Source organism: Monopterus albus, unplaced genomic scaffold, assembly GCF_001952655.1.
Source record: "Monopterus albus unplaced genomic scaffold, M_albus_1.0 scaffold211.1, whole genome shotgun sequence".
NCBI lineage: Eukaryota > Metazoa > Chordata > Actinopteri > Synbranchiformes > Synbranchidae > Monopterus > Monopterus albus.
Window position 1 is genome coordinate 626,566 of NW_018128091.1, and position 22,057 is coordinate 648,622.

General features: G+C 41.3%; 1 protein-coding gene across 1 annotated transcript in view; it reads right to left on the bottom strand.

Annotated features, from left to right (window-relative positions):
- The window catches only part of xpo4 (exportin 4), a 61,299-nt gene that overhangs the window by 21,970 nt on the left and 17,272 nt on the right, over positions 1-22,057 (bottom strand). The window contains exons 7-8 of the mRNA XM_020618900.1: positions 14,591-14,703; positions 700-857 (exon numbers count right to left, since the gene is read on the bottom strand). Coding sequence (XP_020474556.1) covers positions 700-857; positions 14,591-14,703 — 271 coding nt within the window. The remainder of the gene's footprint in view (positions 1-699; positions 858-14,590; positions 14,704-22,057) is intronic.

A 22,057-nucleotide genomic window follows, 5' to 3' on the forward strand; every position in this document is an offset into this window, starting at 1 on the left:
AGTTCAGGTTTAATGTCAGGAGTGTCTTTAAATGTACTTTTCAACATATCCCTGCAAAATAAGAACCCTTTAGAAAGGGTAAGGCTAATTTAGTGTAGCATACGGGGTGTGTAATGGCTCCTGCATCAGTGGGAGCTGCTGTCATGTACCAGATGAGGTTTCTAAAAAGTCTCACCTGTCAGTCAAGTGGAAATGACATGAAGGTTTTGCAGACCAAACAAGACTGTCAACTGAAAGCATGAGAGTGACTGATTAAAACTGTTAGATAATAGCTAGTATAAACAGCTGCTCTGAAGGGATTTACATTAGAAATCAAACAGACCCCTGCTGAGAGCTTTTCGTCCATTCATTTGGTTGCTCTTGTAATCCTGGATATCATCCCCAGTCACACTAATAAGAGCTAATCACACTTTGCACATACCCTTGTGTCCCACCACAGTGGTGTACCTACCACTTGTCATCCCTAGAGCTGTGTCGCTAGCATGGCTAAAGCATTTAAACTGAACCACAGTTTTACAACAACCAGAATCTCACATGATATTCAGTCTCATTACAACAAGTTAATTTATTACCAGGCTTGACTTGAAATGCCAGTGCTGAATAGACAACTGTAGAGGTGTACCTAATAAAGTGGCTGGTGAGTGTATATGAACATTGTACCAGTAGTGGCATCCTTTGTTTCCAGCACAGTGCACCTACCCATTGATCATGCTGAGAAGACCCTCCACCAGGTGTGCCAGGTAGGAGACCTGGGCGCTCTCATCAGGAAAGATGGGCCCATGCATGGAGGCCAGCTGGGCCAAGCACTGCAAGGAGTCCTGGGCCATATCCGAGTCCTCCCGGATCTTCCTGTGTACCTGCAGATGAGAAGAATTTACATTTCTCTCTCAGGCCTGTCTTCTTTTGTTTTATGTTTACAAGGTATGAAAAAGAAATCTCATTGAATAAAGGGTGGAAAGGGTGTGACCCTGAACTCTGTTTATTAGGGATTTTTACTACAATCAATGCATATATAATGAACATTCAAAAAACTTTAATAGAATCACCCTTATGCATAGCTAGAACATGTGTGTGCACATGGCATGGAAGTCAGACTCCTATCGCCCCACAGGAAGATGCTTCCTGGAAATGAACAGCTGCACTCCATTAGAAAAGATGACATATAGTCTCCAGATTTGACAGCCTTACTTAGACTATATCCACATATCAATGTTGGTTTTAAATCCAGTGTAAGAATACAACCAGCAGTATATTGTCTACACTCTTTATATTTTTTTCTTGATCATTATTATTTGTTCTTTGGAGCTCTTTCTCCGTCGTGTGTGGGAGGGATGGGATATGTTTATCATGGTATTTATGTGGCTATGGATGTTGCTAAATGTAAAATCTAAAATAAAACAGGTAAAAGGTAGAAATTGTGGGTCCTCAAACCCACAATAAACCAGAAGGCGCTTTGGATATCTGCATATTGTGAAAAATAAGTACCCTGACAAAAAAAGACTAAAAATATGTGGAAACACTCCTGCACATCGTCACTTATAAGATTTACTGAAAAGGCACAGATCATTTCAGTCTTGTCTTCTTGCCCACCGGCAACAAGAGAGAAGAAATGAGGATTGGGGGGGATTTAATAGAGAGGGAAAGTCTACACTGAGTGAACAGCACAGCGGTGTGAGTCAGTGTCTTCAATACTCCTTTTCACAACTACGAGGCACGTAGCTCACACTCACCCACAGAGACATAAGACAACAGTAGAAGCTTAAATCCCAGAAATACAAAAACACCCAGCTGTAAAAATGCTTCAATAGCAAGAAAATAAATTATAGGGCAGTGCTGAAACATAGAAATTGTTTACAGACAAATAAGCACCAGTGTGAATCAAAGTGCCTTTTTTTAAAATGGTGAACGGTTGAATTGCTCATGGTGACTTGATCTCAACTCATATTGTAAAATGAATTTATGGATGTGTGAAATATCAATTTTGAATTAAAATTCTCTTTTAGGGATATAATTTCTGTGATCTCTTCTTAAACTCAATTAAACATTTCATTTAAAATTGTGAATGTGTATGTAAATTACTTAATGTGAATTTGTAAATTCTGTCTAAACTTTGGAAAACCTAACTTGTAGAAACTTGCTTAAAAATCTGTTGTAGTTTCAATGAAATAAACCAAAATTCAAAATGACTGTGTGATTATGATCATCAGTTCAGGTCATTAAAAGCTTTTACTTTGCTACAACATGCGCACACACACTTAGGAGTGGCAAATAAACAAACTGTGGTTTAAATACCCAAATTTCTTCTATTTATAATAATAATAATAAAAAAAATGCAGACATTAACAGCCTTCATCAGACTCTTCATCATCTCTGTCTTGACACACCTTAGGGATCTACCACAGTTACCAATGGTGATATTTTCCTTATAAGTGACCAAACAGCACTCCTGCAATAACCGCTAAAATACAACTGCAGTCCTCACCCACGTAAAATCATGTTGTAGGGTTAGGGACAACAAGGGCTGTAATAACTGATGAAGACATTATGTGTCTTCATCAGTTTGTCATCACTTCCAATAATTCCTACCAATGCAGCTAATCAATTAACATAACCTGAACACAAGTAAATAGCAAAACAACTGATGGACAGATTAATCAATTAAATAATTTAAGTTAAATTTGACACTTGCCTATTGTAAGGCAGTGAAATTGGCAGCTGTGTTGGCTACTGATAGCAATAGTTTTTACTGGCCTGATTGTGAGGACAAACTCCACACACATACAAAAAAAAGACTAAACAGCCTGGTGTAACACAATCACCATGCACCAGTCTCACTTGTAGAAGTACAATGCCCCCTGACAGCAGGTAGGGGAGTAAACAAAAAAAAAAAAAAAAAACCTTTGTTAATGGAAGGGTTTAATTTGAGAGAAATAAAGTGAAGCCTTCAAGACTTTCAAATACCTGCAGACACACTGAGATGAGCAAGGATTTGTCTCCCAGCTGCTCTTATTAAGAAAGGAGGAAGGCTGATTCAGGTCACATCCCCTAAATGTGTAAAACAGAAATTTAATCTACAAATGTTGATTTTGCCCTGATGGCCTGGTGATAATTGAATGCTTTTTAATCACAAAATGTAATTCTGCTGCCAAGATGATCACTCCGAAACAGAACGTCGTAGGCCAAGAACGGAGGTGAATCTGCTCATCCTCCTGTCACTACATTCAAAAACACACCTCCTGATGGCAGGATTAATACTCACTGGTGTAACCCACTACCCAGAAAGCCGAGCCGTAGCGAAATGGTGATTTGCCTGTCTTCAGACACTGTGTCCCCGCTCTCGAACAAATAATCACTGAGCTGGTCTGAGCCCACACAACGCCTCAGTCAGACTCGGAGAGGAAAGACCCAGCTCCTGTTGGAAAAGATCTGCTCGATTCGGTCTCATCTCAGTTCTGAGCTGCAGTTCACATGTGGGATCTGGGGGTTTGTTTGCGCTGAACTGTCACACTCTGACAAGGGAAGAGGCATTGTAGGTTTCAATTGTGCACACAGATGGATAAACACAAACTAAAGCAGAAATGCCCGTGCGATTCATCCCAGCCTCTCAGCAACATGTGTTTCCACTGACGATACAATGCAGATGTCTGAAGATCAGCTGCCGTCCTCTTGTGAGTTGAGGCTCTCTTCTCAGCCAGTCCGAGCTCTTTCTTCTCCTCCTGTCTCTTGAACTGTCATCCTCTTAAATCCAGAGCGAGCGCCTTCTTCACCGGCTCCACACACCGTGCCACCACACAGACCCATCGCAAAAGCAAACTTTCAACCTCCCTCTCCTTGTCGCTTCCTCCTACTCCTCCTTTCAAATCCTTTTCCCTTCTCACTCACTCCCTCAAAATTCCTTCTCGCAGCCCCTCCCCACTCCTCCTCCCCTCTCTTCTCCCTCTGTTCCCCAGCTGGAGTGCCTGGTTGGTTGTAAGGCACGCTGCTGGGAGGAGATCTCAGATGCTAACGTAGTGTAACCTCCATAGGCTTCACTGCTGCTGCTTCCCTCTTCCAGAGTGTGAAGTCATCCCCTGGAAGAGCTCAGTGAGAAGATGGGGGAGGGGGTGGGGGCATGGGTGAGTGAGCGAGCGAGCGAGCGAGAGAAAGGGGGGGGGGCACTGCAAGGCCAAAGGACTGAACAATGTGCGCTCTGAAAAAGCAGCTGCACTAGTGAATGATCCATGCGATGTCAGTAATGTCAGTTGCCTTGAGTCGTGACTATAGTTAGAGACACACAACCAGTGCACTTTTGTGTATGTACCACTAAGTGAGGAGTGGGGAGATGGAAGGAGAGGGTACAAGACACAACAACAACATGAGACATTGACATTTTGGGAATGCAGCTCAGATGACGGCAGATTTTGCAGACTGATTCATCAATGGGTTTGGTATCAGCGCAGCATCAGTTCAGTTCTTTACGCCACTGCCATCAGTGATAGTTTGATGCTTATTGTTTTATACCAGTGACGCGCAAGTCGACCGAGAGTGGGGAAATAAAACTGAATAGGGCTTTGGGCCTGTTGAATTTGTTTTATGCTAGTGCTTAACTGAATTTCAGTACCAAACAAGGCTTTTGTAGGCACATTATTCTCTGAGGAATACAAACATATTTCTGTATTAAAAAAAAACAACCTTTTTCTCCACTTACTAAAAACAGCAAAAGTTAAAATGTTTAGACACAAATAGCTGCATTAGATCATATCCTAAATGAATATTTCTATTATTGACAAAATTGTGATTCATTCAGAAACCCTCAAAGAACAAAGAGCTAGTAAAAGACAAATGTGAATGAGCAGTGTAATGATTCTGTTTTTAATTTATGGTTAGCCTGCCCATTATTATGCTTCCATGCCAGTCATAAGCACAGCCAGAGAGGCATCATGATTTTGGGAACACCTGGGAATTTCTTCAAATTTGGCACAAATGGCCACTTGGACTCAATGATGAACCCATCAGATTTTGGCAGTCAAAGGTAAAGGTCAATATCCTTACTTCTATCCTATACCAATGAATTTCTGGTTGACGGACAAATAACATCATCTTATTCTTTGAGTTCGGTGACTTGTTAGTTATTTTAAATGTTGAAAGTCCAAATACTCTACACATTTGGTAAGGGATTTGAAATTATATGATTCTGAAAAAAAAAAAAAATACTGATTTTGATTCAGTAAAAAAATCTATTGAACCCCAAATTTACTGCAGACACATTCTAGTCATTACTATACAGTGCCTATCAGAAGTATTCACCCCCTTGGATGTTTTACCCTTTTATTGATTTTATAAATCAATCTTGGTCAATATAATTTGACTTTTTTGACCAAAAAAAAAAGACAAAAAACCTTTTTAATGTCAAAGTGAAAACAGGTTTCTACAAAGTAAAGTCAATTAAATAAAAATATGTAATGTGAAAGAAGCGACTGCATAAATATCCACCCCCTTCAAGTCAGTCTTTAGTAGATGCACCTTTGGCTGCAACAGCAGCACTGAGTCTGTGTGAATAGGTCTCAATCACGTTTGCATCTGGATGCTACAATTTTACTTCATTCTTCTTTGCAAAACTGCTCAAGCTCTGCCAGGTTGCACAGGGATCAGGCGTGAACAGCCCTTTTCAAGTCCAGCCACAAATTCTCTCTTGGGTTGAGGTCTGGGCTTTGACTCGCTCCAGAACACTCACCTTGTTGTCTTGAAACCATTTCTGTGTAGCTTTTGCTGTATGCTTCGGGTCATTGTCTTGCTGGAAAATAGATCTTCTTCCAAGCCGTAGTTCTCTTGCAGACTGAATAAGATTGTCCTCCAGGATTTTCCTATATTGGGCCAGATTCATTTTACCCTCTACCTTTACAAGCCTTCCAGGGCCGGCTACTGAGAAGTATCCCCACAGCATGATGCTGCCACCACCGCGCTTCACAGTGGGGATGGTGTGTTTATGGTTATGTGCAGTGTTTAGTGTCAGCCAAACATAGCGTCTTGTCTGATGGCTGAAAAGCACCATTTTGGCTTCATCAGACCAAAGAACTTCCCTCCCCTTGACCATTGAGTCTCCCACATGAGTTTTCTTCAACAGTGGCTTTCTCTTTGCCACTCTCCCATAAAGCGTTGACTGGTGAAGAACCCAGACAACAGTTGTTGTTTGCAGAGTCTCTCCCATCTCAGTTGCTGAAGCTTGTAACTCCTTGTAGTCATAGGTGTCTTAGTGGCCTCACTCACTAGTCTTCTTCTTGCACGGTCACTCAGTTTGAGGACGGCCTGATCCAGGCAGACTTAGACATGTGTCATGTTTCTTCCATTTCATGATGATAGATTTAACTGAACTCCGGGGGATGTTCAGTGCCTTGGAAATTTTTTTGTATCTATCCCGACTTTTACTTTTCAATAATCTTGTCTCCGAGTTGCTCGGAGTGTTCTTTTGTCTTGGTGGTGTAATGGTAGCCAGGAATACTGATTAACCAGTGACTGGACCTTCCAGACACATGTGTCTTTATACTACAATCACTTGAGACACGTTCACTGCACTCTGGTGATCCCCGTTTCACTAACTGTGAGAGTACTAGCACAAATTAGTGGAACTCTGTTGAATTAGGTAGGTGTGAATAATAAAGGGGGTGAATATTTATGCAATCACTTATTTCCCATTACACATTTTATTTAATTGACATTACTTTGTAGAAACCCCTTTTCACTTTGACAGTTTTTGTTGTCAAAAAAGCCACATTATATTGACCATGACTGATTTATAAAATCAATAAAAGTTTAAAACATCCAAGGGGGTGAATACTTTTTAAAGACACTGTAGAAGAACTGGGCTTCAATACTAAGGTGAAAGAAGATAATTTAGGAAAAATGAAATGGAGATCTGTAATGAGGGAGAGAGCCAAGTAAAGACAGAAAGAGGAGTGAGGAGAGAGAAGGGGAGTGGGAGACAGAGAAGTGCAGGGAGAATGAGAAATGATATTTATAGAAAGAGACAAAGCCTGGTGTCTGTTACCTCAGGGGCTCAGCTTTCTCTTTTTTCAAATCAACACTGCGCTTCCGACTTATTGTCTTTCGCTCACTCTTTTCCACCATCGCTCTCTCTCTCCATCCCTCTGTCTCTCAGATTGGGTTACTGACTGCCTGCAGGCCACTGCTGCAGCCTCATCAGCCCGTGCACTCCACAAAACGCTTTAGTGTGCGTGCTGCTGTATTTCTACATTTGTGAGGACTAGGGGTGGGCTTCTATCCCACTGCATCCATTGTATATCTCATCCAACAGTGATAAATATCAGGCCAGTACATTTTCTGGGAATTCAACTGAGAAATCATCTGCAGGTTAAAATAAAAACACTACAATCAAGCACCTTAGGCTAATCTGGTGAATGAAATATTGACAAAGTACAGAATTATATTGAATTATATATAGGGGCATATAACAGTGCCCCTATATTGCCACAAAGCAGTGGTACTCGATGTGCCACACTGCATACAATGGGTTGGCAAAGAATCGAAATCTCCCACATTTCACAAATTTCTATCAATGTTCATGGCCTGACTAAAGAGGTGAGTCCATGAGCGAGCTGAGGGACACATCTGTAATAACAGGGAGGAGGAGATGCTGTTACAACAGCAGAGATTACCACTTGAACAACGAGAGCAAGACTTCAAAAGAGTGTCTTGGCCAGTTCTATGGATATGGACAAGGTATGATGTGAGCACCCACGTTGCTGCTCTTGTAGTTTTATTTAATGGAAGCTGCTGTTTTTGAATATAGAAGGGTAATCTTGAGGAACACATTTTGTTTTTCCACAGAAACCAACAGGAAGAAAAGCTAAATGAGAGATACTGAAGCTAATGGATTGGAGTCCAGTCTGGATGTGATGTCATGGCTCTCTATTCTGTGCATTCGCCACATTTATTGTCAAATTTCACTGTGCACGGTCCTGCTGAGCAGAAGGTTGTAGTGGAGATGTTACACTAGGTGTGTATTACTGAAAAGGGCTAGAGTGTTCCTTGGCTTTTTTTGTGTGGTCTTCACTATCAACAACAGGCTGTTTTTGATTCATCTGCAGATTTTCTCAGATCATCATTTAACCCAGGAAAAAAATTTTTTAAATGCCCATCACAATTATCCTAGGGCCCACACAAGACATTTGGTGTCTTGTGGCCAATCAACAGTCCAAAAGCCAAATAAATTCAACTTAATCTAATGACAAACTGAAGGGCTAATCAGATTTAGCACATACTCACGTGCGTACAAAGACATGACTAGCATCTGTGCCCTGTTCATAGTTCACATTGAGGGTCTGCCTTCTGACCACGTACACTGCTGTTTTCCAAGTACCGTGGCACTGTACACGTGCAGTCTGTGCTTTTTTGTTGAGGACTCGCACAGATCTGGGAAGCTGTCGAAAATGACGCCACTAGACCGTAGTGAACACGCAGATGTGGAAATTATCATCTGCCCTTAAGAAAAGAAGCACCATCTGCAATTTATCAGGTTTTTGCCCCTTTTGCTTGAAAAACAACTTAAACAGTTATTTATGAAAATGGTTGCAGCTCTAACATCAATGAAGGTCCTCATAAATATTGAAGACCCAACATTTTGTGTGTGCGCACATGTTGGACCTGATTACGTAAGAATAAAAGCATGTCCACATAAAACATATGTGGGTCTGTGTGTGCACGTTTATATTTATGAGTGATTGAGTGGACACATATTACTATAATGTACAGAGTGTGTAAAGCATGTACAGTGTGCAAAGTGTGTTTGCAGTGTGTACATGTCCATTTGACTGCGCTGAAATAAACCAGATCCATCTGATAGTACTGCATGGTTCGTGTTTGCACGCGGGTGAGCTCAATCACAATTTGCTGCTGTTCTCTAAACACTCCAAGCCAAACTGAAACTAAAAACCCAAACACAAACAGACAAAAACAGTGCTGAGGCCAAAATTACAGACACCTCAGCTGTGTATGCTTTTGTGCACCCTTTTATTTTTGGGTTGGGGTGGGGGTGCACACTGTGATCACAAGATACTAAATTGACAGAAGTGCAGTGGGTTTATTTTGAAGGAGGCCAACAATCAGCTGGGTCTTCTTCCTTTTCAATCTCCTATCACCCATTCATCTCCAAACCTCTCACACTCCTGAAAACTGCCTTTTTCCCTTTCTCCCTAAATTGTACAGTATTTCTGTTCCATCTTCTTTGTCTTCCTCAATTATACCGCATACCCTTCCTTTTCCTGCACCTCTTGTTCCATTTTCTCCTTGCTTTCTCTTCCATTCCATCTCTCTCTTTTTTTATTTTATTTTGTTCCCCATCTCTCATCCCTCCTCCATCTTCAATCACTCTATGTCAGAGCTATATAGCTGTCACCAGCTGAAGTGAAAAAGAGAAGAGTGCTCTTCTGCAAAAAACCCTGAGAGTCTGAATGACACTTGGCAAATCTCTTCAGCAGCAAAATGCCCGCTATACGCTGAATAATTACTGAGCAGATTTCCAAAATATGAGCTTGTCCTGTCGGCTGAAGGGAGACCCTGACCCTAGGCCTGGCAGGGGCTGACCGCCGGTGGTAATGATCTGGCTACTGCATTTTCTCATTAGTTGTATATTGTGATTACTGTTGATGAACTTACAGACTGACCTGAATTCTTGTGATGTCAGAAACATATTTAAAACTTAACATCTGAATGGTTACAGGACCATCATTTCCATTAGCTATGACCTTTTAGTCACCGCTGCCGATATGTGGGAACACAGTAAACGTGCTTAAACAGGGCTGCACTCATTTTACATCGCCTCGCTGCCACTATTTTGATTGTCTACTAAAGGCATAAAACAGACAAATAAAAACACAGAAGGAACAAAAGACAAGCTGTCAGACAATCGGACAGTTTGTAAACAAGCCATACAACTTGATCAGATTATCTCAGTGTTTTTAGAACAGAACAAACAACACCTGAAATGTCACTAATGAAGTCGGTCTGCTAAATTTACTATTTGCCATTTCCAGAATAAGTCTGGCTAAACTGGAGTTTTGTCCAAACCTGTCTGGCCACATGCTTGTGTTTCTGGTTCTGGCCTTGTCGGACTTCTTCGGTGACATTGCTGTGCTGCCACATCTCACCGTTTAACTGCAGTTGTTTGCAGAAGTAATTCACATTTTGTGATTGGTCAAGTGAAAAGAGGGAAATACACCCTCTGCAGCAAACAGATATGAAACACATGCCTCTAGTTAATGTTAATGCACAGATACCTTTTCAGGAACCCAAAACACAGAAACAACTAAACAATAATTGTAGCCATTTCCAAAGTTTGGGCACCTGTTCGGCAGATACCACAGTTTACAAATACCTTTAGTAGCAGCTAAGAGTTTTCTTGATTCAGGAATGTTCTTCTTTGCTGATCAATTTAGGTTCAGAGATGTTTTAGGCTGTGTTACACTTAAGATCTCCCCACAGATTTCCACTGATGTACAGAAGAGGGGATTGAGCACGACTGCAAAGCTTCAGCTTGAGTTTGTTGAAGTAGTTCACGGTGGGTTTTGTAGTTTGATTTGGATCATTGGCCTGTTGCAGAAAACCAACTCTTTTCACTTTGTTGACTTAGAGCAGGACATTAGCATCCAGAATTTGCTACTACTTAGAGGAATTCATTCTTGTGGCTGCCACACAACTTGGAAATTATTTCCACCTCCATGCCTGGACATTTCTACATGTCACCATTACAGTTTCTTAATTCAGGAATGAAGACTTGAAGAAAGGCACTTCTGTTTGCTGCAGGGTTCTATTGACTTCTTTCCATTTCATAAATCAACATAATATGTGAGTGACCATATAACTTAATAATAGAAATAACAGGTATGACAACAAAAACAAGACCTACAGTAAGTTGTAATAAGTATGAACTGTTATGTGAGATGAAACCTTGTGGCTGCAGAAACAGACAACAGCCTCCTGTCTGCACACCACACTGATCAGCGAGGGAGTGCTGGAGCCAGTTAATGGGAGGATGACAGACACACACCCTCAGAGGGATAGAGACTCCCCAGAGTCCCTCAGCAGGGTGATGAGGGTGTGTGTGTGTGTGTGTGTGTGGAGGAGGTGCTCAGAGACACGCGCCATCTGGGTCACAGTCCACAGCAGACCAGAGGCAGGATTAGAGCCCAACCCCAGGATTAGGGGCTCCTGTTAACAACCGCAGTAACCCAACTAGTTCTCTCTCTCTCTCTCTCTCGCAAACACACAAACCCACACACACAGCCTCTTACCCCTCACAGCTGAGGGGATGCAGCAGCTGAGACAGCAGAGGACCCCATTACACTGAATAAATGCACAAACACACTCCTACATGAAAACACACAGGTACAACAAATCCATGCAGAGCATACAGACAAATACTGCACAAGCTCAAATTTACACAGTCCCATAAAGACAAATATGCACCACCAGTCAAAAAGACAACACAACCAGGAGGATGTTGTAACACACACACTCACAGCTGACAGTGCCACGGCAGCCTTACAATAACAAACAGTTGAGCTACTAGAAATACAAGAGCAAGAGATGAGACGAGAGCCCTGAAAACTGAAACCAACACAAAACACATCCCTCAGATTCCAACAGCAAAGAGAACCAACCGAAAAATGACAAACATTTTTATTCATGCTACTGCTGTGACTGGCCAATCAAATCCTTGATTACGTCTGGGTGCTTTGATTGTCAAATCTCTGATTACAGTCACTGTTTAGAGCTAATTACAGTTATTTGTGATTGCTTTGTGAATTTAATTATGACAATGATAAAAGATTACATTTAGACTGTCAGTGAATGGTGATTATAGGACACAGTGGTGGAAAAAAATAACTGCAAACAAGTATGTGCACGATTGTATGGCAAAAGAGAAATGATTGTTTCACTAGTTGTCATTTGTTTTCTCAAAGCACAAACAATAATGCAAGCCCCCAGGCACAGAATACAAACTGCCAAAATGGCACTGAGACAAAAAAAGAAACATTTAGATTTGGTATTGAACATGTTTGTTTTTTTCTGCAGGTTTGTTTCGTTTTTGTGCATTAAGCAAATGTCAGCAGCAATTTCAAACAGACCCCCAAGGATTCAGAGGCAGTGTCTGTCCCTAATGCCAAAGAAAAGATGTGATGAACTAAAGAAAATACATCTGCACAGTTGTGATCACTGCAGAAATCTTGCCTTCAGCTGTCATGTCTGAGCACACGTAGCCAACAAATACATAACAGCAAAACCTTAAAAACCTTTATGAAATGAGAGAATCAATGTGTAACTGTTACAACAAGCAAATTACATTTGTTTCAGTCAGATGAAGATTTTTGCAAATTTGCAGGAGAATTCATAGATTTGACTTTACACCCACCGCAATGCGAGTCCCTGAAAACAATATCAAATAACTGTTCTGCCTTGCTTTTACAATCTTTTGTCTCGCTATGATCCAAACAGCAAAGACAAAATGAGTACAGAAGTTAAAATACTTCATCATATGTGACTGGAACAGGTTTTATAAAGTCCTTTCTCAAAAGCAACAATATAAACAAAAACCAGATCTTCCCTCAAGCATCCATGAAACTATAAGAACTCAAAACAGAACATACACAGAAACTAAGACCCCGTCATTTTCCATTACTGTCAAATAACAAACACAAACCGAGCCAGAAAGTTTCTGCTTCTGTATCGGAACAAAAACAAATGAGCTTCACATGCAACAACAGGGTTGTGAGGAGAAGTCATGGAGTTCCAAACAACCTCATTGTACAACACAAAAAAGTGGCACCGCTTTTGACAGCAACATAGGATTTTTTATTACTTAGTTGCAAAACACTTTTACACACTAACAAACTACACCAACAAATAAAAAAGGTATTTTTTAAGTTTCATTCAGAGGAACACAAGAAGTCCACTTAGGTCCTGCAAACGGTAACAGTCAGAAAAGGCATTTAAAAGCAGTATTTGTCAGTGAACATATTGACTACAGCAGCAGTGGAGCAGCATTTAGTAGCAGCAAAAACCCCGACACAGCCACACAACTTCAAAGAATTAATAAGACCAACTGGCGGTTCACCTCACACCTTCTGTTAAAAGCTGCACCTGAACACAACATACACAACACTACAGCCAACAGCAAGTTCATCACTCACATATTATAGGCTGTGTACCTGCGTTACCAAGAAAAATATTAAGCTGTCTGTATTTTTACCCCTTTGATTTAACACCTCATCACACAGTCCGAATAAAAACTGAGAGTTGGGTTTGTCTTTTGCTTGTAAAACAACAAAAGCACAGAGTGAAAATATGAACGAATCACAAATTCATTAGAGCCAGTCGGACAGCTCTGAACACACCGAATCTCCCTGATTAGGGCCGACTAAAGCCAAAAAGGCTACATGAGAGCATTAGGATTTAGTGATACGCATGTAGCTGGTAGAGTATTTGTGAAAAGACAGGGAGGTGGTTTGGTCGCACAGTGATACTTTGCAACAGACAGATAAAGGTTACGGGCAGAGGAGCAGTATTTGGCAAAAGACAAAAGAGCTACAGTGAGTGAGTCATTTCTGGCAGGAGAGATGGTCCTCAAGCTTTTGGCAAGAGGAAAATCAGAAAGCAGCAGTGTCTGTAAACAACACTTAGTACAACAGTAATTTGTAGTTGACAGACAAGACTAGGCTAGTAAATAGTATCTGGTAGTGAACATGACGCATGGCAGCAAGTGCCACTGTAGAGTGACAGTGTAGGTGGAGTAGGTCGTGGCAGGTACAGGCTAAAGGAGACAAGCAGTGTATGGCAAAAGGCAGCTAAAAGGCAGAGCAGTTGATCAGTATCTGGCAATGGAAGAGGAGCTGACCAGTTTGTTCCACACTTCCCCTCCACGCCGTTTGCTTAGCCAGTATGGACCGCCTCTTTAAACACACAAGTTACTGCACAGAAACACCCATTTACTTCACTGTGCGGTCGTCTGGACAGTAACACAATAACACGACCACACTGCAGAGCAGCCATAAATCTACTTAATGGTGCATTCAAGAAACCCATAAAAGCAGTAAAAACTTAAGATGTGCCAAAAGCACAAGGTCAAGTGAGATTACTTTGCACAACATGAGAAGGAAAACTGTCTCTTTGTTTATCATAAATAAACCACCATCCAGAGGTCAGAAGAAAAGGTAAAGCAGGACACAAGAAACCTCTAATAAAAATGTGGATGAGAAACAGGACAATGACCTCTGACAGAAAAGTGTAGATGAAAAACAGAAGAGCAAACAAAGACAGAGAATAACTGACAAAGGGAAACTAAATGTGTCAGAGAACATGAAACCTGCAGGTTTCATCAAGTTAATGTTTTCCATTTGTCGTAATGAAAAATGAAAAGATCGATTTCAGCGGAAAAATTAAGACAAAAAAAAAAACAAAACCCAGACCCAGACAATTTCACACTTTACTGCATTATGAAGCGCAACTTTAAAACTGAAGGCTTCAAAGGGTTTTTTTTTTAATTAATCCCAAATACCCTGAAAAAGAGGACTGCATCAGAGATGGACAGGATACTCACAGTGAAGAAGAGGTCCATGACACGGGTGTCCAGCAGCGCTTCCCTCCAGGACTCCGTAGGCTTGAGCATGACGTTCTGCGTGGCCTCGAACATGGCAATGTAGTGTCGCCCCAGTGACCCGCTGCCAGTTAAGGCCAACAACAACATGAAGAGGAAGAAGAGGAGGAGGAGAAGGAAGAGGAGGAGCAACACACGCCAAAACACCAGCTCCTGTCACCAAGCTACCTCTCAGTGGGTATTTTGGTCTCTGTGTGGGTCTTTGGTTTTGAGTGGCTGGCAGCAGAGACTTGTTACTCACTTGTTAACCAACTCTCCCTCTTATTAACCCTGTCAATCTTTATTCCACAAAAGTTTTTTTTTATTTTTTCACCCTTCCCTGATTGGTTCCCTTTTATCTTTCCTTCCCTCTCTTCCCTCCTCGTCAGCTCTTCATTCACCACAGCCTTCACCCACCTTCATTCTCACCCTCTCCTCCGTGGTTTATCCACCCTTTACCCTGACTCGTCTGACACCCTCTTCAACTCCCTTCCCATCAGCACTACCTCCTTGTGCACTCTCTCTCCTCTGCTTCCTCAAGATCTTAAAAACACACAAGACACTCGCTCTCCCTGCAGCCAGTTGAGGCTCTATGCTGCTCTGCCTCTTTGTCCACTCCTCTACAAAACCTCCTCGAGACTCCTTACTGCCCTGAAACACTCCCTAGCAAGACTTGCCCGATTACACGCGCTTCACTTGAAACTTCTATCAAATTCTTTCATCTTTTGCTTATTAACAAGCTTTTCCTCATTTCCAAACCCTCTCTCTCTTTTTGTGCCCACAAATTTGCTCAAGATTTAAAACTTCATCTAAACCCACATCACAATCACATTGTTCTAAAATCTAGAAAACCTTCCAAATGTCCCTACAACAGACTTTTTGAAATTCTATAGATGCAAAACATACACTTTCTTCCTGTCATTATTCAAGACATACCTATAACATCCTTTTTTCTTAGCTCATCAAAAACAATATTGTTGTTGATAGAAAAAGTGAATGACTGATAATAGCTGCCGATTCATTTTCTGTTGATCAATTAATCAAATAATGAATTCAGCTCAAACTCAAAAGCCTTTGTTTTACAGCAAATCATTTTGTGTTGAACTATATATCAACCTGAAATATTTTAGTACCTTTGAAAGCTTTTGACACTGTAATAAAAATAAAATAAAGCTCTGTGGGTTTTGACAACGCTGCACAGCATGAGTTTATAATGACTGACCAGAGGAGCTGAATGGCTTTAACATACTGCATGGATTATTTTACTGTCTCTATGCAGGACACTGGATGGAGGACACCACTTTAACTACCACCACGACCACCACTAATAATCGCAACTTTTGTTGCTTTCCATCATCCACACATAACACACACAAAATCATATCAGTGCCCCGTGGCTGGGTGACAGCAGAGGAATGCCCGACCAAAGCCAAACAGCAGCAGAGGCCAGCGAGGTCACGCATTCCTTCGACACCAGTCCACAGTCACTCCCCATGAACACACCCCACCACACCACACCACACTTTGGCACAGAAGTTGGCACCTGTGTAAAAGGTCTGTGGGACTGTGTGTCTCTGTCCAATGCTTGGCTTTTAGGCCTTGTTAAAAATAGTTGTGGCTGAGCAAAGAACCTCTAACTGAACCTTTTTAGAAAGACTGAATAAGAACAACTGTGGGAAAAGTAAGAAGTGTGCCACAGTGTTTTTACTTTGCTTATGAAATGATCCTTGTTTCACCTAGTTTTAAGTGTCTGCAACTTTCATACCTGTCTTGATGCTCTTTTCACACCATTAATTAAGTTAGATGAAAACTTTACCTTTTACCTTTCAAGTCTAATAGATACAAGACAAAATACAATGTAAAATGAGAACAGAGAGACAGTAAAGGCAGGAGTAAGTGTGCTACAACAAGTAAGACTGACCAGGTCCTGCAGCCGGAGGGACCTCCTCAGTGACTGAGGTTGTACAAAGGTCATATGATAGAGACACAGCTCACAAGAGACCTCAGGCGTGACAGCTACACAGCTACTTCGACTATTTTACACAGCAGCACAGAGATGTACTACAAGTAAAAAGGGTCTGAGAGGACGTAACAGCAAACGTATAGCAACACTATAAGGTAGGGATAAAAGGATGCCTCCAATTGTCATCAACATCAATTCAGTTCAGCATTTATAATAAGAGCAGAACATTAGAGCAATTTTTATGTAACAAATTTTAAATTCAGAACTGGGATAACTGGTTATATTTGCTCAGATGTTCACTGAGTGCATCGAGGATATTTAAGACTTCAGAGTATAATTTGATAGCAAACATTTAAAGACTTGTAGGCAGTCGGCTGACAACAAACAAGTCATTATGATAAAGACAGGTGTAATATGTGACACTATTAATGAGCTACAACGAGCTTTGTCTTTAAAGCGGTGTACAAGAATGTTGTAGTAAAAAAGGTTAATGAGACTTTAGGGCGTTTCAGTTTGACACAAAGTAAACATTTCCAAGTGTGCTAAGGATGAAATGGTGTTAGGACAACTGGTACAGGATCACTGTCACTGCTGATTAGGCTCCCAACTGTTTTCTTGATCCACTGAAAAGGTATTAAAAAATATCTGCAAAGTGTGGGTCACAATTTCTAAAAGCTCAAACTGACATCATCACACTGCTTCCATTCGATGGAATGGAAGTGCTTGAACAGTCTGCTTGCTGAGCTCACAATAAATGTTCATCCTCTACCTTGAAATCTGGTCTAAAAAAGATGCATGTGTGTGTGTGTGTGTGTGTGTGTGTGTCTGTGTGTGTGTGTGTGTAGTGTAGATGCCTCCAGGATGAGTAATGTATGCAGAGTGACGAGGACATGTGGGCTGTGGTTGGGTGGGTTTTTAAAAGACATCACCTGCTACTATCTCAACCCTTCCAGCAGGCTCAAAAATAACTAATGTGACACGTCAATTTTCCACTTGAAAGATAAGACGAACAGAAAAAACAAAGACACAACAAGCGCACACACACTCAGCTCACCAAATATACAACCAATGTAAACGCCTGACCACAAGAGTTTTAAATCAAACACAAGTGAAAAGATTTACACATCCCAAGTTCCCAATTGCCAAATTTGCAGGAACGATGACACACAAACACATACTGTACTGTCCTGACTGACACCAGCCATGGGTCTAATACCAGTAAAACTGCTTCTGGTGGGTTTGCCTGATCTTGCACTCACTCTGGCAGAGAAACAAACCCCATTTCAAGTTTAATTTCCTGCTCTGATCCTATTTATGATGACTTGCCCACAGCCAGAAGTCTTTCTTCAGTGACACTAAGCAGTATTTAAGGTTTTGCATGTGAACCCTCGCCCAGGTAGTGTGCACTGACATACAGCTCTCTACTTCAAAGTATGAGGCTAAATAGTTGCAATAACAACCCATCATTCTTTCCTTCATGGACTGCTATACATAAATTAATGATGTGACTACAAACAGCAATAGCTGACTGAGCCCTTTCTGAAGGTGAATTATGTGGAGCACAAGACAAAACAACTAAATCTGTCAACACCAATATCTTTTGTTTGTTCATTTTTTTACTGCATGCCAAAAAAGTGAGTTAACCATAAATTACATTCTACATAACTTTTCAGAATCCTTGGTTGGCGCCATCACACATTTGTGAGGCTGTACTTCACAGCCCTGAGCTAAAAACCAACATCGGCACACTGACAAGTCTCTTATTCACATCCATGTTTCCCTCACTCACATCTTTTCCTTATAGTTTTAATGCATTTTTCCATCTATCTGGTCACTCGCTTCATTTCAGTGCGATTTAAAAAAAACAAACAAACTGTAATACAGTGAATTTGCAGATCCTTGAAAATTGGCTCTCTTTTTTGTGAATGACTGTCACCGTCACAATTTGGTTCAATTTTCTTGTCAATATGCAGGTGTGTATTTTTCTTTATTAGATTTTTTTCCCCTCAATAAATTAATTTTTTATACTCCAACAGGAATGATCTGAAACAAATATAGGCCTGGACATTAAAAACATTAACTCTCAAAAATGCAATAGCAATATCTGCACATGGTTAACTGGTGCCAAGATTGTGTGATTTCTAATAAATGGGATAGACTGCGCAACACCCCAAGCTTAGTTTATTTCACATTCCAAACTCTACTTTGACTCAAAATCTGCAGATGTTTGAATCCAACGGCATTTTTGTGACCACTTTAAATTGCCAATAAACTGGCTATCTCAGCAATCTGAACACTGTGCAGGTCTGAACAACCTTCATGTTTGAGGATTGTGGATTAGCAAGCTTCCCCTGTATCCTCTACTCATTATGGTTGATCCTCACTGATGATGGCCCGAGTGCACAGGAAGACAGGCTGAACGTCTGCCAGCAGCCGCGCGAAGAGCTCAGTGCTATGCTAAGGCACGTGGTCGGGTTTAAGAGATATATCCTGCCTTAAGTCTCCCCTGCAGCCTTGCCGTGTGAAATAACAGTCCAGGAATACCTCCTCAGAGACCCAGCCCCCCCCCCCCCCTCCCCCCTTTCCCCATTTGCTCTACTCTTTGGCCTCATCTGTTTAGACAGTATTTGTTATTAACTCTCCCTCTACTGCACTCAATGAGAGCTTGTTTCCTCAGAACAGAAAATTAATAAATTATTGATGAGGATAGGAAGTTAGACTTCAGTTTAAGTGACATTTATTTTAAATTGTAAGTTATCAAACACAAGCATCTACTGTTGTAGATGCTGCCTTCTCCATTTGTTGTTTTGTTACACTGGATTTAAATAAAATTCAAAGCACAAAATATAACATCTCCTGCCAGACAGTACAGCAATGTCAGAATATTTAGAAAAACCTTGATGAACTAAAATACATTTAAATGATTCCAGGAACAAGCCTAAAGATGGACATGTACACACATGTCATGGATGACCACTTTAAATTCCACACTACTTAAATAATATATGGATCAACAGAATGTCCATCAGCATCTTGACTGCGTTTAGACGGCAGTAGTAGATTGTCCCTCCAGGTCAGGACCAAGGCAAACATCCAGCATCAACTTACACACTTCTAATCCTAACCTTAACTCCAGGGCCAAATTCCTATATAGTGACCTCTGAACAGCTAATGAGAATACTGAGCCAGGGGAAGACAAGTGTTGGGCTGAAAGTCGTCTCTGATAAGGCTCTGAGAAGTTACTGCCTCTTTTATTAAGGCTCACTTAAAAATAAATAAATAAATAAATAAATAAAAATCCAGAAGCTGATGTCTCTCCTCTTTCTCTTATGACAAAGTCAATTAAAAGAAGAAAGACAAACATTGCAATTGACAAAGATGAAATTAGAGAATCCATCACATACTGAAGGTATTTAAAACAATAAAAGGATCCACATACTTTAGTTCAGGATCACTGAGGTCTGCCAGCTCAGGCAGCCATTTACAGCACCTGACGGCCACCACAGCCTCAAGGCTCGACCACGACCCTTGCTAGGGTCAAGTCTGGTGTGGAGTGACACAATGTCGTACCAAAGCCTGGGGAGCGTGCCTCCAACAGAGCTGAAGGGCCAAGGTTCAGACAGCAGCGAGGATAGATGACATGCATGCCGCTTGGTTTGTCTAAGAGAGGGAGGTTTATTAAAAAAGGTCTCTAAGCACACTGAATCTGAGCGTGTGTATTTGTGTGCAAGAAAGGTGGCAGCTGTCAGCCATGCAATTACGGAGAGGCCCCCTGATACCCATACTGGCATACGTTCGCATCGCATCACACAGGCACAGGAGTGTTGAGACACTTGCAGACAAGCGGTCACACTCATTCAGGCCTCCCAGTGGTCTTCAATCTCTGCTCCTTTTCAACAGCAGCCAAGACCTCTTGTAGGCTTCACATGCGCATAAAATTTAAAGGAGAATGACACCTGATCTCAGATTTTATATGCTTGTACAGCCTGAGATAGCCCATTCAACATTTGTGATAGATAGCTCAACAAGAAATCAGAAAACCACAGCTCTGTTTACAAGTGGTACCATTAGCACCATCTCATTTATTTATATTTATCCACCTCTCTTCACTTCACAGTAATTTACTTAATGATTTTGTGAGTGTATCTTCAGGTTGCAGAGAGGTACAATTAAAAGCCCTCACCTCACTAACCTCTTCTAAATAAACAGAAAACTGCAGTTATCGGTGGCTCTTTGTATCTTTTATCGTATTATATATAATATGGACGTGGCCCAAAGCTTTAGAATAGCAGTGAATATAGTACACACCCAACTCAAAATCAAAATAGAAAAAAAATTGACTGCAGCACGTACCACACACACAAGACTTAAAAATGTGTCTTTGAGAAGACACACATATCGAACTGAGCGTGCCAGCCATACCGAGGGGAGCCTCTACAAGACAAGACGGGGGTGGGTGTGCTCCTGGAATGGCTGCGTGGAAGGACACACAGACACCTCTTTGAAAGTGATACATGGCAGCAAGCGCCACTTCAGATCCCCTCAGACAGGCAGAGAGGATACCAGGCTGGCTGGGATTTAGGCCGTAATGAGCCTGGACAGAGACACACTCACTCACATGTCGGTGCGTGCGTGTGCGCACAAGCACACACACACACACACACACTAAGTGCCTAAGTTCACTCAACAATGCGGCCAGCTGCAAAGATAATATGGATGTGGGCACAGAAGATAAACTACAAAGGAAAACTGGTGGACAAATATGCATTCCTGGGTATTTGTAGAGCCGCGTACACACACACACACACACACACACACACACACAGCATTAGTCATTATTGGAGCAATACATACTTATATACTGAAGAGGACCATGTATATTCACACATACAAAAAGAATCTCAGAAGTGGAGAAACACCCATAACGACAATCAGCTCAACATCTCTGACTTATACAGTGGGGCAAATAAGTATTTGATACACTGCCAATTTTCCAAGTTTCCCCACTTACAAAGAATGGACAGATCTGTAATTTTCATCGTAGGTACACCTCAACTGTGAGAGACAGAATCTACAAAAAAATTCCAGTAAATCACATTGTTAGATTTTTAAATCATTTATTTCCATTTTATTGTATGAAATAAGTATTTGATCACCTACCAACCAACAAGAATTCTGGCTCTCACAGACCTGTTAGTTTGTCTTTAAGAAGCCCTCCTGTCCTCCACTCATTGCCTGTATTAATTGCACCTGTTTGAACTCGTTACCTGTATAAAAGACACCTGTCCACACACTCAGTCTACCAGACTCCAACTTCTCCACTATGGGCAAGACCAAAGAGCTGTCTAAGGACACTTTGGCACAAAATTGTAGACCTGCACAAGGCTGGGATGGGCTACAGGACAATAGGCAAACAGCTTGGTGAGAAGGCAACAACTGTTGGCGCAATTATTAGAAAATGGAAGAAA